Below are 14,052 nucleotides of genomic sequence, written 5' to 3'. Positions count from 1 at the left end.
CACTTAAGTAAAATAGTATTCCAAGCATAGTACATACTTCAATATATACATATATATATATATATATATATATATATATATATATATATATATATAAAATGTCGAGACATATTAACAAGATAAGTAGATAACTCAATAAGAAGCAATATAGTGCAAACAATGTTGTGTATTGATTCCGTCACTGTCATCCAAACATTTGCTCTTTGGGCATGGAACACAAGACATACTATCCCATACTAAAGCATTTTTAGAGTTGTTACAATTAATTTGGGTATTAAACACAATCATGAAATTAATTTATTACGTTTAACCCATAGTTGTAGTTTTAGAGTTAGTAGGGATGAATGGGAGTTTGCTGACGCCGCCTAGACTAAAGCTTGGTAATACAATAGGAGAGCATAACATTGTAACGTTTGACAACTACAAAAATCTGTATAAACTTGAAGGGAAGACATTAGCTGAAGGTACAGTGCCTCGTGCCCCTAAGGTGGGCATTTTTTAATTTCACCTCAGAGCGAATAAATGAGTGCGGACGGCAAGAAGACGGCATGTCCCTCCAGAAATTAATGAAACGATGCCAAAGTTAAGGTTTACAAATTAACCAACCTCTGCTGGTGAATATGGATGAGTTCGATAATATGAATAAGTATCTATAGGCTTTTTTACGAGTTTTGGAAGATTGTGAAAAGAAATCTAATAGTGGTAAACTTCAAATGATTTTTTGGGTGATGGATACAAGACACAAAGTCTACAAGCATCTCAAATGGATTTCCGAGATCAATTTTGGTTTGGTAACCCAATTTTGCTTGGCTTAAAATGCTATTAAAGCGAATGAAAAATTTGTTACTAATTTGGCTTTGAAAATGAACATGAAACTCTGAGGAAGCATTGTGGAACTCACTGATGGATATCCTAAGTTTATGCGTGAAGATAATTCATGTTTATAGGAGCCGATGTTAATCATTCGGTGAAGGAAACGAGTCATCCCCATCCATAGCAGCGCTTGTGGCCTTAATCAATTGGCTTCTGCGAATAAATATGTTGCATGTTTGTCCTCTCAAAGCTATTAGCAAGAACACATTTCTAAATTTGGAGATCTATGTTTAGTCCTTGTAGACACGTATGCTAAAGTGAATGGAAGGTTCATACCTCAACACATAATCGTTTTTCGTGATGGAGTTGGCGACTCGCAGTTCAATACGATCATGAATTATGAGTATAAAAATATGTTTTTGAAGAAAATAAGTACAAGGCCGCAGGTAAGTATTGTTGTTCCTCAAAAACATCACAAGACACGTTTGTTTGAAGACTGGTGGGGAGGGACATGTGTCAGCGGGAACTGCGGATACTACAATAGTTCGTCCCAATTTAAATGACTTTTACCTTTGTAGTCACTCGAGAGAAATGGGAACGAGTAGACTCACACATTACACTTGTCTTTAGAATTAGCATCTTAATATGTTGTGGGAAAGACTCATATGTCATTTATGCTATATAGTTGCAAGATGCACATCATCCGTATCCTTGGTTCCGCCTATATACTACGCAGACCTTGCAGCTTATAGGGGCAGAATGTATCCGAGTCATTCATGGATGTTCAACCTTCGGGTTCTGTAAAAAACGGCATTCGACCAATCCTTCTATGATCTTCACCAAGATTTGAGGGATGTGATGTTTATTATTTGAGATCATTTATGGAAAAACGCTTAAAATCACATTAGATTCTAGTTGATGAACTTGCAAATGGTTGTTCTTATATTATATAAAGTTTTGCTTAATGCTGAATAGATTTTGGTAAGTCTTACTAAAATCTATGTTCTCTCTAAACCATTTTCTTATTAAAAAAAGAAGAGAAGAGTCTTATTAAAATCTGTCAAGCATCGAGCAAAACTATATATAATATACAAAAACCATTTTCAATTCATCGACCACGATCTAATGTAAGTTTAAGAGTCTTCCCATAAACGATCTCAAATAAAGAACATCGCATCCTTCAGATTTGGTAAAGATCATAGAAGTATTGGTCGAATGCTGTTTTAAAAGAACCTGAAGGTTGAAGATCAATCAACGACTCCTGATATATCTTGCCCCTATAAGCTGCAAAGTCTACGTAATATATAGGCGGCACTAAGGATACAGATGTCGTGCATCTTGCAACCGTATAACATAAATGATATACAAGTCTTTCCCACCGCATATTGAGAGGTTCATTCCAAAGACAAGTGTAATGTATGGGGTACTGAAAATAGCAGCAAAGCCGGTCATAACAGTAGCATAAACATAATAGGAACAGCAAATCATAATAGCAGCACTTCATTCTGAATCAATCTTCATCAACGTCGAAGTCCTTATCACGTTCATAATATTATTCAATGATTTCAACTCCATCCGACTCTTACTCAAACTCTTCACCTACTTCCTCCTCGTTACTCTCCGGCTCGAAATCGTCTTCAAAAAGTTCCCGCGTCGTTCTTCTACTACTTTGAGGTTCATTAACTTTATCCACACCCATAGCTTCACCAACCAAGTCATTAGTCAATCCTTCATTTAAAATCCAATCTTGTGCCTCACTTGCAACATCATCATGCAATAAAAGTACATCATTCAATTCTTTCTTTTCTTGTTTCGTTTTTTATTCATTAAATTCAACATAGACAAGATTGTTCACTTTATTTGCCTTGAGCCTATTTCTCTTTTTTCGTATGGATCTACAAAGTTAACATAAAGTCACTAACAATCTTAAAACTAAATATAACTTAAAACACTTATATAACTTAAAATATAAGCCAACAAATCGTGCAAGTAAAATATAACTTAAAACTAAATAGATTAATAAACACTTAAAGTCACTTACCACTTCGAATGTGCTCCAGTTATTTTCACACCCGATGAGGTGGTGGTTAAAGAAAGTATACTCATAGCAACGATTCTCAAATTAGAAGTCGAGACACCATAGTTTGACCACCAACTCGCTACAATTAAAAGTTAAAAATATATACAATTCGATACATATACTTAATAGAGCATTTGTATGAAATAATAATAAGCTTTATGATAATAAGTTGTATGCAATAAATCAATAATAGCATCACCTGTAATAATAAGATGATGTATATAATAATAGCAGCACCTGTAATAATAAGATGTATGAAATTAGAAATAAGCAGCTGTATTAAATTAAAAATATGAAATATGAAATATGAAAATGCATTACCTGGATCAAATTTAGAATCATTCACCTCACATCCTTTAATTGCAACTAACCGACTAAACTTCCCTTGTTTACTCTTGTAAAGTGGTAACTCCACATTACATATTATATCTTGCACCTCATGATCTTCATAATACAATGCCTCAATAACATCAACCACCACATCAGTCGCAAGTTCATCATGTTGGATATTTATATCGTTATAAAAATAAACGGGTTCAAAAGATAAGCCGCTAAATGTAGGTATGAATCAAGTCAACCTTTCATCTTAGACATCTTGTCACACTGACCAAGTTTTGTTGGCAATCACCAAAACACAAACGTCTTTCCCTTTCTTGTTACAACTAATGATGAAAACCAACAAAAACTCAAGTCTATATAATTATCAAAATAGAAGATTATTGCTATTAATAAACGATTTCTTATTTCATGTAAGCTTCTCAAATTGTTAAAAAATGTCGGCCACTCACACTAAAATACTCATAAAACAAGCTAACTCCAAATGTTTGTCTCATATGTAGTAACAACAAGAAATTGGCATAGTAGTTGTGACTTGTCTTTTCATATGGGAGGTCAGGAGTTTGATTCTCACTCAAGTTCGATTCTCACTCATGTAAACTTAAACTTTGACATCTAAAGGTTAGATGACGGCATGTTCCTCTAAAAATTAATGAAACAATGTCAAAGTTTAGGTTTACATATTAACCAACCTCTGTTGGTGATGAAGAATATGGATGAGTTCAATAACATGGATAACATCTATAGGTTCCTTTAACGTATTTTGAAAAGAAATCTAATGGTGGTAAACTTTAAATGGTTTTTTGGGTGATGGAACACGAACTCTACATGTATCTCAGATGAATTAGGGAGACCAAATTTGGTTTGATAACCCAATTTTCTTTTTTCTTTTTTTTTAAAAAAAAACCATCAATGTGAGAAGGTAATTTTTTACTAATTTAGCTTCGAAAATCAACGCAAAACTATGATGTAACAATATGAATCCCATCGATGGATATCGTAATTTTATGAGTGAAATAGATTCATGTTCATTGGAGTCAATGTTGATCATCAGGTGAAAAAAAATAAGTCACCACCATCAATAGCAACAGTTGTGGGCTCCGTCAGTTGGTCTTCGGTGAATAGATATGTTGCACGTTTGTCCCCTAAAAATCCACTTGCAAAAACAAATTTCTAATTTTTGAGATCTATGTTTAAATTTTGTAGACACGTATGCTAAAGTGAATTTAGGGTTTAGAACTCAACACATAATCGTTTTTCATGAAGGAGTGGGCGACTCGCAGTTCAGGACGATTATGAATTATGAGTTAAAAAATGAAATATGTTTTTAAAGAAATAAGTACAAGCCGCTACAAGTATTGTTGCTTAAAAGCGTCATAATAGCATTATTTTATTGCTTAAAAGCGTCATAATAGCGTTTTTTATTAAAGACTCGTCTTGTGACTTTTTTAGCAACAACATACTTAAATGTGACTTGTACTTATTTTTTCCAAAAACGTAATTCATATTTTTATACTCATAATCCATAATCGTATTAAACTGTGAGTCGCCCACAACATCACGAAAAACAATTATGTATTGCGGTCTAAACCCTCCATTCACTTTAGCATCTATAAAGGTCTAAACATAGATCTCTAAAAAATTAAAAATATGTTCTTGCCATTGGACTTTTTGGGACAAAAGTGCAACATATCTATTCACATGACTGAGCCTTCTCCATGATGATGGCTTGTTTCCTTCGTCCGATGATTAACATCAGCTTCAACGAACATGAATCGATTTTCACTAATAAACTTACGATATCCATCGATGAGCTCCACATTGCTCCCTCCTAGTTTCGCGTTTAACTTCAAAGACAAATTAGTAAGAGATTATTTTTCCACTTTAATAGCATTTTTAGACAAGCAAAATTGAGTTAACAAACCAAATTTGTTCTCAATAATCCATTTGAGATACTTGTAAAGTTCATGATTGTATCCATCACCCAAAATATCATTTAAAGTTTTACCACAATTAAATTCCTTTTCACAAACTTCCAATTTTCACAAACTTCCAAAACTCATTAAAGAGGCCTATAGATGCTATCTATGTTATCGAACTCATCCATATTCTATTTTAACCCAGAGGTCAATTTGTAAACCTATACTTTGGCATCGTTTCATTTATTTTTAAAAGAACATGTGGTCATCTCGCCGCCTACCGTCATTTATCCGTTGTGAGATGAAATTAACAAATGCCCACCTTTGAACCATTGTACCAATAACTAATGTTTTCCACTTAAATTTATACAGATGTATATAATCGTCAACCGTGACGGTGCTAATGCTCACTTGTTGTATTAACAAGCTTTAGTTTAGACGACGCACACTCCCATTCAAACCATATCCATACCAACTCTAGACCCGCAAATGCAACATAGTAATAAATTAATACTAAGAGTTTGTTTGACAAATAAATCAATTAATAATTTGTACCAACTCTAAAACTACTTTAGTATGGGATAGTATATCTTGTGTTGCAAGCCAAAGAGAAAATGTTTTGATGGAATCAGTACACAACATTGTAAGCACTATTGTACTTCCTTTTGAGATTGAATATTTAACGATATTTAATTAAGAAACAATCAAACACACCCTGAGTTTACAAGTAAAACCTATAAATCAAAAACAAATAAATACATATTTCAGTCCTATGTTATTAACCAAAGTCACTAGTACCGCAATCAATAATAATAAAATTCAGCAGCAATCTCATATATTCACTAATAATCCCAAACTTTCAATAACTTGCAGAGTATCAAGTCAACAAACATATACATACATGTAAATGTACAGAGAGATGACAGACTTACCTCTTCTGGTTTTCCGATGAATTTGGCGACGGTAGACGCGGCTTCAGAAAGTCTGGATGACGTGTCAACTCCATCCAAGTTGACGTTCGTTAAAAGATTCAAGCACGACATTTTCTTCTTCTTCTTCTTCTATTTTCTTCACAAAATCAAAACCCTCACAATTCCGATCAGATTTGGAACAAGCAAGAAACGACGGGAGTAGCAGAAGCAGGAGGTCAAGCATGAACAACAGCCACCACCAACAGAGTGGTGCGCCACTGACAGTCGCTATCCCGTTTAGAACCGACAAGATGAAGTCACAGGCGGAGACAACGAAACGGCGAAGGGAGTAGTGAGCAACCGTGCCGATAGCCGGAGGTTACGACGAAAAATAAAGAGTTACAAACCTGGAGAATGACGGCTGTCACCAAGGAAAAAAATAGGGTTTGGTGAAGAAAAAAGAGAGAGAGCGGCGGAGGGATGGAAAGCAGTAAGAAACTAGGGTTTTCAAAAGGGGATTGATATTTACACCATAGATTTTACTATATCCACCGGATTGTATTAATTTACCTGGTTTGTACAAAATTGTTGTTGTAGTTTATTAAAGGATATATTATATTGGAATAAAAGTATCAAATGATGATGGAAGGATAAAATTTGATGGTAACAGTATCATCACCCTTTTCAAAAATTTAAAGGAAAAGTCAACTTGGTCAAAGTAACTCCGTCCGTGGATACTGTTGATGAAAATTGATATAAAAAAGAGAGAGACTTTATACACTTATATATTTTTATTTATTTTATTTTGACAAAAAAATAGAAATTAAATTAAACGAATTTTTTACAAAATAGTGAAAAACTAGTGGGGCGACCTGACATTTGCGCCGGTTCTTCACTTTTGATTAACATTAATTACGTATCTAATAATTTAGAAAGTAACTATTTATTATTTTTTTGTTTTATTTTTCTTTTTGTCGAGGAAGGACCCAAAATAGTTATGTGATTAATTTGTAATAAATGTGAAAGTAGTTATTCATCATTTTTTATTTTAGTTTTCGTCTTGTCGAGAGAAAAGACCCAGATGCTCAATCAATAAAGTGAGACGTACGATCGGTACAAACTATTTAATAAAATAGGAAAAGCTACTATATATATATATATATATATATATATATATATATATGTGTGTGTGTGTGTGTGTGTGTGTGTGTGTGTATATGGGGAAAATTTAGATAATAATAAAGTAAAAAATTATTTGGGTGATTTGTAATAGTAATAATAGTAATAATAATAATAATAGTAATAGTATAATAGTAATAATAATAATAATAATAATAATAATAATAATAATAATAATAATAATAATAATGAGGAGTTAGTAGATAGCAAAAAAATATGTGGTGGATTTATAGTGGATGAGAGTTTTTGTGGTTAAATGGTAAAAAGTGAAAAGTGTGTGGTAAATTTGTTAAAACTATAAAGATAAGGGTGGTAAAAGTGTGGCTAATTTATAAAAAAGTAAACTTTTGTGGTGGAAGTGTAAAACATATAAAGTTTCCTATTCATTTCTTCTATACTTTTTAGATATAGATATATGATATATGATATATAATATATAATTATAAATCAATCAGAGGCAAATCTATGTACTACAAACTAAACAAAGTGCCTACAAATTAACTTATTAAACCAAAATGGAACCAACTTGAGCTTCCTGTAACAACACTCATAGTTGCAACACCCAAATGAATAAATGAAGAGCAACACCTTCCTTACATTTTATGAGGCAATGGAAGACTTTAAACTTGATCTGGTACGCCAAGGAAGCTCAACACGTTTATGACCCTTCAAAAACCAACATGATGTATCATATCCAAATTGGCCACATAGATCCCGGACCTACAAAACTTCAAAAAGAACCCGCTTTAACACCCATTCCCTCACTCCATTCGGTTGAAAAAAACCGAATAGATGCATGCATAACACAACAATTAATCGATTCCATATAGCCTTTGGCCAATCGGTCCCATCATTCCCAACTGAATAAAGATATATTTGAATTTCGTCCAAAAATTATGTACACTAACTTACCCACTGAATTTCATCCTCCCTAGTATTATGAAGCACAATAGGACTTGGCATGCATAACAAGGTTTGAAGTTACTTTGTCTCATATTGATCTAAATCTACTAACCAAATCCCATGACATGTCACCCTTCTTATCTTGTTTACTACCATCAAGGATAATAGGATCCAACCAAGCTAATAAAGTTTGAAATTGTGTATCATCATAAAAATCCAAAATAATAACTATGATATTTAATACCGACTCATTGCTCATATGTAAATTCTGCCACCATTTAGCTAAACCGGTATGATTTTTGAGCCTCAAAGGAACGATGCCTAGATCCCTACGTGCTATATACTTGTTCCCCTAACCCCTACCATTCAACGTCGCAATTCTCATGGTTTAGCTTTGTTTGGTCGTTCACTACTATCAAACATTCCCTCTAAAAAGTTACTGAATTCCTCATTGTTTTTTTCTATCTTTAAGGTTATTCTTTGGGTTTAAACTCTTACAAGACACCTTAATAGACTTACGAGGAAACTCAGGAGTCTGAACAGTTTGCGTAACACCATCTTCATCATCTTCTGTATGCTCGTCAAGTCCTGCTTCTACTTTATCGCTTAGATCTTTTGCTTTTAACTTCTTCCTTTTGTTCCCCTCTGTTGGACTTCTATGCGCACTAACATTCCCATCCTTACGATTGAGAGGTTCAGTTTTTTTTTTAGTTTTTCTTGTAGATTGCACATGAAGAGCGCCAATACAATGTAGGGCATTGATGAAGGTCCTGTTTTTCGTGATTAAATCTTGTTGCGTGAAAAAAAGTTGGGCGATTGGAATTTCCAAATCAATTGCTCGACTTTTTTGGGCCGACCCATTAATAATGGGCTTGTTAATCGTAGATCCAGCACCATTATCCAACAAAGTCGTAGCTCTGTCCACTAGAGGGGGACCAAACGCGTTTACAGAAGATATCAAATCTGGTAGGACAGAAGGTTGTACATAATCTTTAACCTTAAAAGTGTCTTCCAAGTTTATTATGAGGTTACTAGGAACCCTCTTTTCAAAATATCTACACTCAGTCACCATAATAGGAACACTAGCTGACTTTTTTGTTTAGAATCGTGCCTTTTATACTTCTCTTAAACCTCCAAATTCAAATTAGAGTTGGAAAGTGTGCTAATACCCCATGGAACCGAGATTTTGCCTGTTGTGATCTTGCAAATTCAAAATTTGAAAACAAGTTGACTTGTACCAACATTGATGGAACCTTTTCCCGCGATTCATGTACCGGCATTGATGGATTATTTTCTGATGACGTTGAATAATTTTTTCCTTGCGAGTTCACCCATTCTGTAGCTTCATCTTCCATGGTTGTACCATCGTTATCATTCATATTCTCATTTACAGGGCTCCTAGTGACACAATCATTTATAGCATTATTGATTCTATTGATACTATCATCATGATCCTCCGAATCAACATGCTCATTAGGATTGATTTCGTTATCCACTTCATGTACCAATTCTTTTAACTTCCAGTTGTTCTTTAGTTATGTGAGGATCACTTTGTTAATATGAGAAGCCTCATACACTTCCATTAGCAGGAAAAGGCAATCTGCTTGAGTTAAGTCCTATGACTTTTTTGAAAAGTACAATACTTCACCCAAATCATGGACCACAAAAACCACATTTTCCATACCCCCATAATCAATAGGTATCTCTCTAACCTTTAACTATGTCACCCTTGAATATATGCCACTTCTCTCTTTCATGGGAATTACTTATAGGAACTCGGTTCTGTTGTTACCAAACAAGGGACCATGGAAAATGTTATCAAAGCTTTCATTGTTGGAACAACACACCATCCCGCCATATTTTCTCCATAATTAGCATTTATCAATCGTAGCCTTTCGATTTATGAGCCACTTTCCAAGTTTTGGTTTGGAGAATTCAACCTTGTCGATAATCAACACTATTCGATTAATGCCCTCCTCAATTTCATCATTAAGTTACAGTTGAATTATCTTGTTATAGTTTTCGTTGTTTATATCATGTTCTTGGAACTTCCTCCCCTGTCCTGATTGATTTGTTTCCCACATGTTATTTCTTTTCATATCATATGAACGTTTTTCAAAATTCGCAAAACCCAACCGCGGACAATTGCCCTGTAAAAATCTCCAATTCATACTTCTAACAGCTTCTGGCGCTTGCTCATAATTAGCATACTTTATAAATGCATAGTTGCGCCCGTTTCTCCACACAATGTTCATGATCCATCAGTATCTCCTAAATGTTTCGTTAATCACCATGGTGGTTGTAGTTCTTGCAAGGTTGCCCAGAAGTATGGTAGAAATACCACCCTTATGGTGTCTATTGTTTTCATCATAAGAGCGACTTCCTTTGGGTGGTCGTTGTTGTCTAAGAGATTAACAAAGCTATATTGATAATTGTATTGATCAGTTTTTGTTTAAACTTGAATTGAAACATTTGACTATGGCTAAGTGTTGAATATATGAACACATTTTGCTAACAGTTATTTCTATAAAGGGTTTGGATCCAATATTACTTTGGAACCCCCTTTTACATTTAAGGAAATATGTTGTCTTGTGAGTGCTGTTATACCCGTTGAATTCTTACCATAAAGTGAAATGATAAAGAGTCCCTTTCTTCTGATCCCAAGGGTCAACTGACCATAATAGGAAGTTAACTATTGTTGACTGTATTCTAACACTCCCCCGCAAGTTGAACAGTGGGGTTTCCAATGTTTAACTTGTCAAGAACTTCGCTGAAGAATCTTCCGTTGACAGATTTGGTGAGAATGTCGGCTAGCTGGTCTTCTGATCTAATTGATGGAAGAGAGATAATTTCAGCGTCTAATTTTTCTCTAATAAAATGTCTGTCGATTTCAACATGCTTTGTTCTGTCGTGTTGAACTGGATTCTCTGAGATGGCAATGGCGGCTGCATTGTCGCATAATATTTGAATGGATTCTTTTGGAGGGAACTCAATTTCTGTTAAAAGTTTTCGAATCCATAGAGCCTCAACTACCCTTTTGTTATTCCTCTAAATTCCGATTCAGCACTTGATAAAGAAACAACCTTTTGTTTCTTGCTTTTCCATGCCACTAAGTTTCCTCCAACAATTGAAAAGAAACCAGAGGTTGACTTTCTGTCTCCTGTTTCTTCAGCCCAACTTGCATCTGTGTATATTTGTGTTTCTAGATGTCCATTTCTTCTAAATACGACTCCATGGCATGGGGTCTTCTTTAGATATCGGATGATCCTCATTGCAACTTCCAAATGATGAACCTGTGGTTGATGCATAAATTGGCTTACAACTCCTACCGCATGTGCTATATTTGGTCGAGTGTTAGCAAGATAAATGAGCTTTCCTATTATCCGTTGGTATTGTCCTTTAACCACTAGCTCAGCATCATCTTCCATAAATAGCTTTTGATTTAGAATCATTGGAGTTTCGGCTGGTTTGCAATTAATCATACATGTTTCTGCAAGAAGATAAAGAATATGTTTCTTTTGGCAAATAAATATTCCCTGATGGGATCTTAATACTTCAATCCCTAAGAAGTATTTGAGTTTGCCTAAGTCTTTCATTTCAAATTCTTTAAATAAATTTAATTTTAATTTAGAAATTTCCTCTTTATCGTTTCCCGTTATTATCATATCATAAACATAAAGGATTAAACATGTGATTAACTTTCCTTTTTGCTTTAAAAAGATATTGTGATCCGAGTTACTTTGTTTGAAATCATGTTTTTTCATAAATAGTGTAAATCTCCCATACCAAACCCTTGGAGATTGTTTTAACCCATTGATGTTATGCGAGGTGTATATGAAATAGCTTTATTTTTAATAGGAAATGCTATTAAATACGATACAATTTTACACAAGATATTTATTTATTTATAGAATGGATATACCTAAACCTTGCTACAACACTTATAGGCAGTGTACCTAATCGTACAGTAGTGTAGTTTTTAGTAAGTCCGGTTCGTTCCACAGGGAATCTTTTAAACAAAGCTTAACGCTATATTAGTTTTAATTTATAAAAATACAAATATATATAAGTAATATTATTATTATAAAAAGGGGTTTTTACCGTTTAATGACCAGTTTGTCGATTTTAAAACTTTAGTCGCAGTTAAAACCTAATGTAAAATATTAAATAAATAAAAGACTTAATTTAAAGCGTAAAGTAAATAACGATAATGAAATTGTGATAAATAAAAGTGCGATAAAATAAAATTACGATAATTAAAAAGTACGATAATTAAAAGTGAAATTAAATACAATGATAATAAATAAAAGTGCAATGAAATACAATAACAATAAATAAAAGTGCAATAATTAGAAGTGCAATTAAATGTGAAAATAAAGAAATTATGCTTATTTAAACTTCCGTAATCATGATGTTTGACGTGTTGATTTTAGTTTATTCCCATGGGTTAATTGTTCTTTGTCCTGGATTATTTAATATGTCCGTCTGGTTTTTGTCCATAACAGTCCATCAGTCATAAATATAAAGTGCGAGTGTCCTCGTCAAATTATCCTTATACCCGAAGTCAAATATTCCAACTAATTAGGGACTTAAACTGTAACAAGGTTTTAATACTTTGTTTAATAATTACACCAGGATATCGACTGCGTGTAACCCAAGGTTTTAATACTTTGTTAACAATTACGCCATGTGTCCTTGTACATAATTTCACCCTTGTTTTAATAAATCTATTAACTATTAATCCATTCCCGTGTCCGGTTAAATGAACGATTATTCGTACATATAAATATCCCACCCATCGTGTCCGATCGAGTGTATATGGTTATTTATAGGTACGTCCAATTGTAAATCTTTATATTAAAATTAACAAACTATCATTTAGTTAAACAAATATAAAACCCATTAATAGCCCATAGTCTAATTTCCACAAGTGTCGTTCTTTTGTCCAAACCCCAATTATGGTACAAAGCCCAATTACTCAATTTTAGTATTTAGCCCAACATCATGATTACTTCGTTTTAAATAAGCATAATAATAACTTAGCTACGAGACATTAAATTAAAAAGGTTGAACATAACTTACAATGATTAAAAATAGCGTAGCGTTACACGGACAGAATTTCGACTTACACCCTTACAATATTCGCTAACATACCCTTATTATTAGAAATTAAAATTAAAATTAAAATTAAAATATAAATATATATATATATATATATATCTTACGTATGAGTGAAGAAGAAAAAAATGGGTAAAAATCGGCCGAATGCTCGGCCTTTTATAGGCCCACGTAATACTGTTTGACCTCCGCGAGTGCGGAGGTTTTTGTCTTCAAAGCTCCGCGAGTACGGAGCCCCTGATTCCAGCTAACATAAGTTTGGCTCCTAGCTTGCCGACGGATTTTATTATATAAATATAATATAAATATATAATTTATATAATTAATTATATATTATATTATATTATATTTATATACATAATTAATTTGTAACTTTCGGTCCGTTGCGTCGTACGTTGAAAGTTGGTTCATGTCTCCGTTCCGGATTTTCGAACGTCCTTTCGTATGATTTAATATCTTGTACTTTGCGTTTTGCGGCTTGTACTCTTGTCATTTTTAGGCGTTCCTCATCAATAATTTGAACCTCTTTGCTTGTACTTTGTACTTTTTAGGTTTTTGGTCGTTTGCTTCTTCAATTTGTCGAATCTGCCTTTTGTCTTCACCTTTTAATATTTAAACGAATATTCCTTGTAAATAGGACAACTGCAACTAAAAGCTTGTCTTTCTTGAGGGATAATGCTATGAAATATATGTTCGTTTTTAGCATTATCAAATATTCCCACACTTGAGCGTTGCTTGTCCTCAAGCAATATAGTCTTGAAATATACTAGAATCACTTCTTTATTCTTCACAC

At 33.5% G+C, this 14,052-nt stretch overlaps 1 protein-coding gene and 1 long non-coding RNA gene across 3 annotated transcripts; both read right to left on the bottom strand.

The window, feature by feature from the left end:
* Positions 1 to 1,057: 1,057 nt before the first annotated feature.
* Positions 1,058 to 6,535, bottom strand: LOC139896812 (uncharacterized). 2 transcript variants are annotated; one of them, XR_011776544.1, is made up of 5 exons: positions 6,081 to 6,535; positions 3,215 to 5,076; positions 3,093 to 3,130; positions 2,855 to 2,972; positions 1,058 to 2,708 (listed from the first exon to the last, which is right to left on the bottom strand). It is a non-coding gene; the product is annotated as an uncharacterized lncRNA (long non-coding RNA). The 2 variants fall into 2 exon arrangements; XR_011776443.1 differs by having other exon boundaries at positions 1,078 to 2,708; positions 3,215 to 3,555.
* A 4,315-nt stretch (positions 6,536 to 10,850) lies between these two features.
* LOC139845126 (secreted RxLR effector protein 161-like) lies at positions 10,851 to 11,569 on the bottom strand. The gene is made up of 2 exons (XM_071835356.1): positions 11,209 to 11,569; positions 10,851 to 11,137 (listed from the first exon to the last, which is right to left on the bottom strand). The coding sequence occupies exons 1-2, from the start codon at positions 11,567 to 11,569 to the stop codon at positions 10,851 to 10,853; spliced, it is 648 nt and encodes a 215-aa protein (XP_071691457.1).
* Between the last annotated feature and the right edge of the window lie 2,483 nt (positions 11,570 to 14,052).

Source organism: Rutidosis leptorrhynchoides, chromosome 1 (genome assembly GCF_046630445.1).
Source record: "Rutidosis leptorrhynchoides isolate AG116_Rl617_1_P2 chromosome 1, CSIRO_AGI_Rlap_v1, whole genome shotgun sequence".
In the NCBI taxonomy this organism is placed as follows: Eukaryota; Viridiplantae; Streptophyta; class Magnoliopsida; order Asterales; family Asteraceae; genus Rutidosis; species Rutidosis leptorrhynchoides.
This window is presented reverse-complemented; position numbering and strand designations above follow the sequence as displayed.

What these genes read in the sequence shown, in the direction of transcription:
- LOC139845126 (XM_071835356.1), bottom strand. Translation starts at nt 11,569, where the DNA reads ATGGAAGATGATGCTGAGCTAGTGGTTAAAGGACAATACCAACGGATA. An exon ending in AAAGGTTGTTTCTTTATCAA is followed by an intron (nt 11,138 to 11,208) that starts GTGCTGAATCGG and finishes AACTTTTAACAG; the next exon opens with AAATTGAGTTCCCTCCAAAA.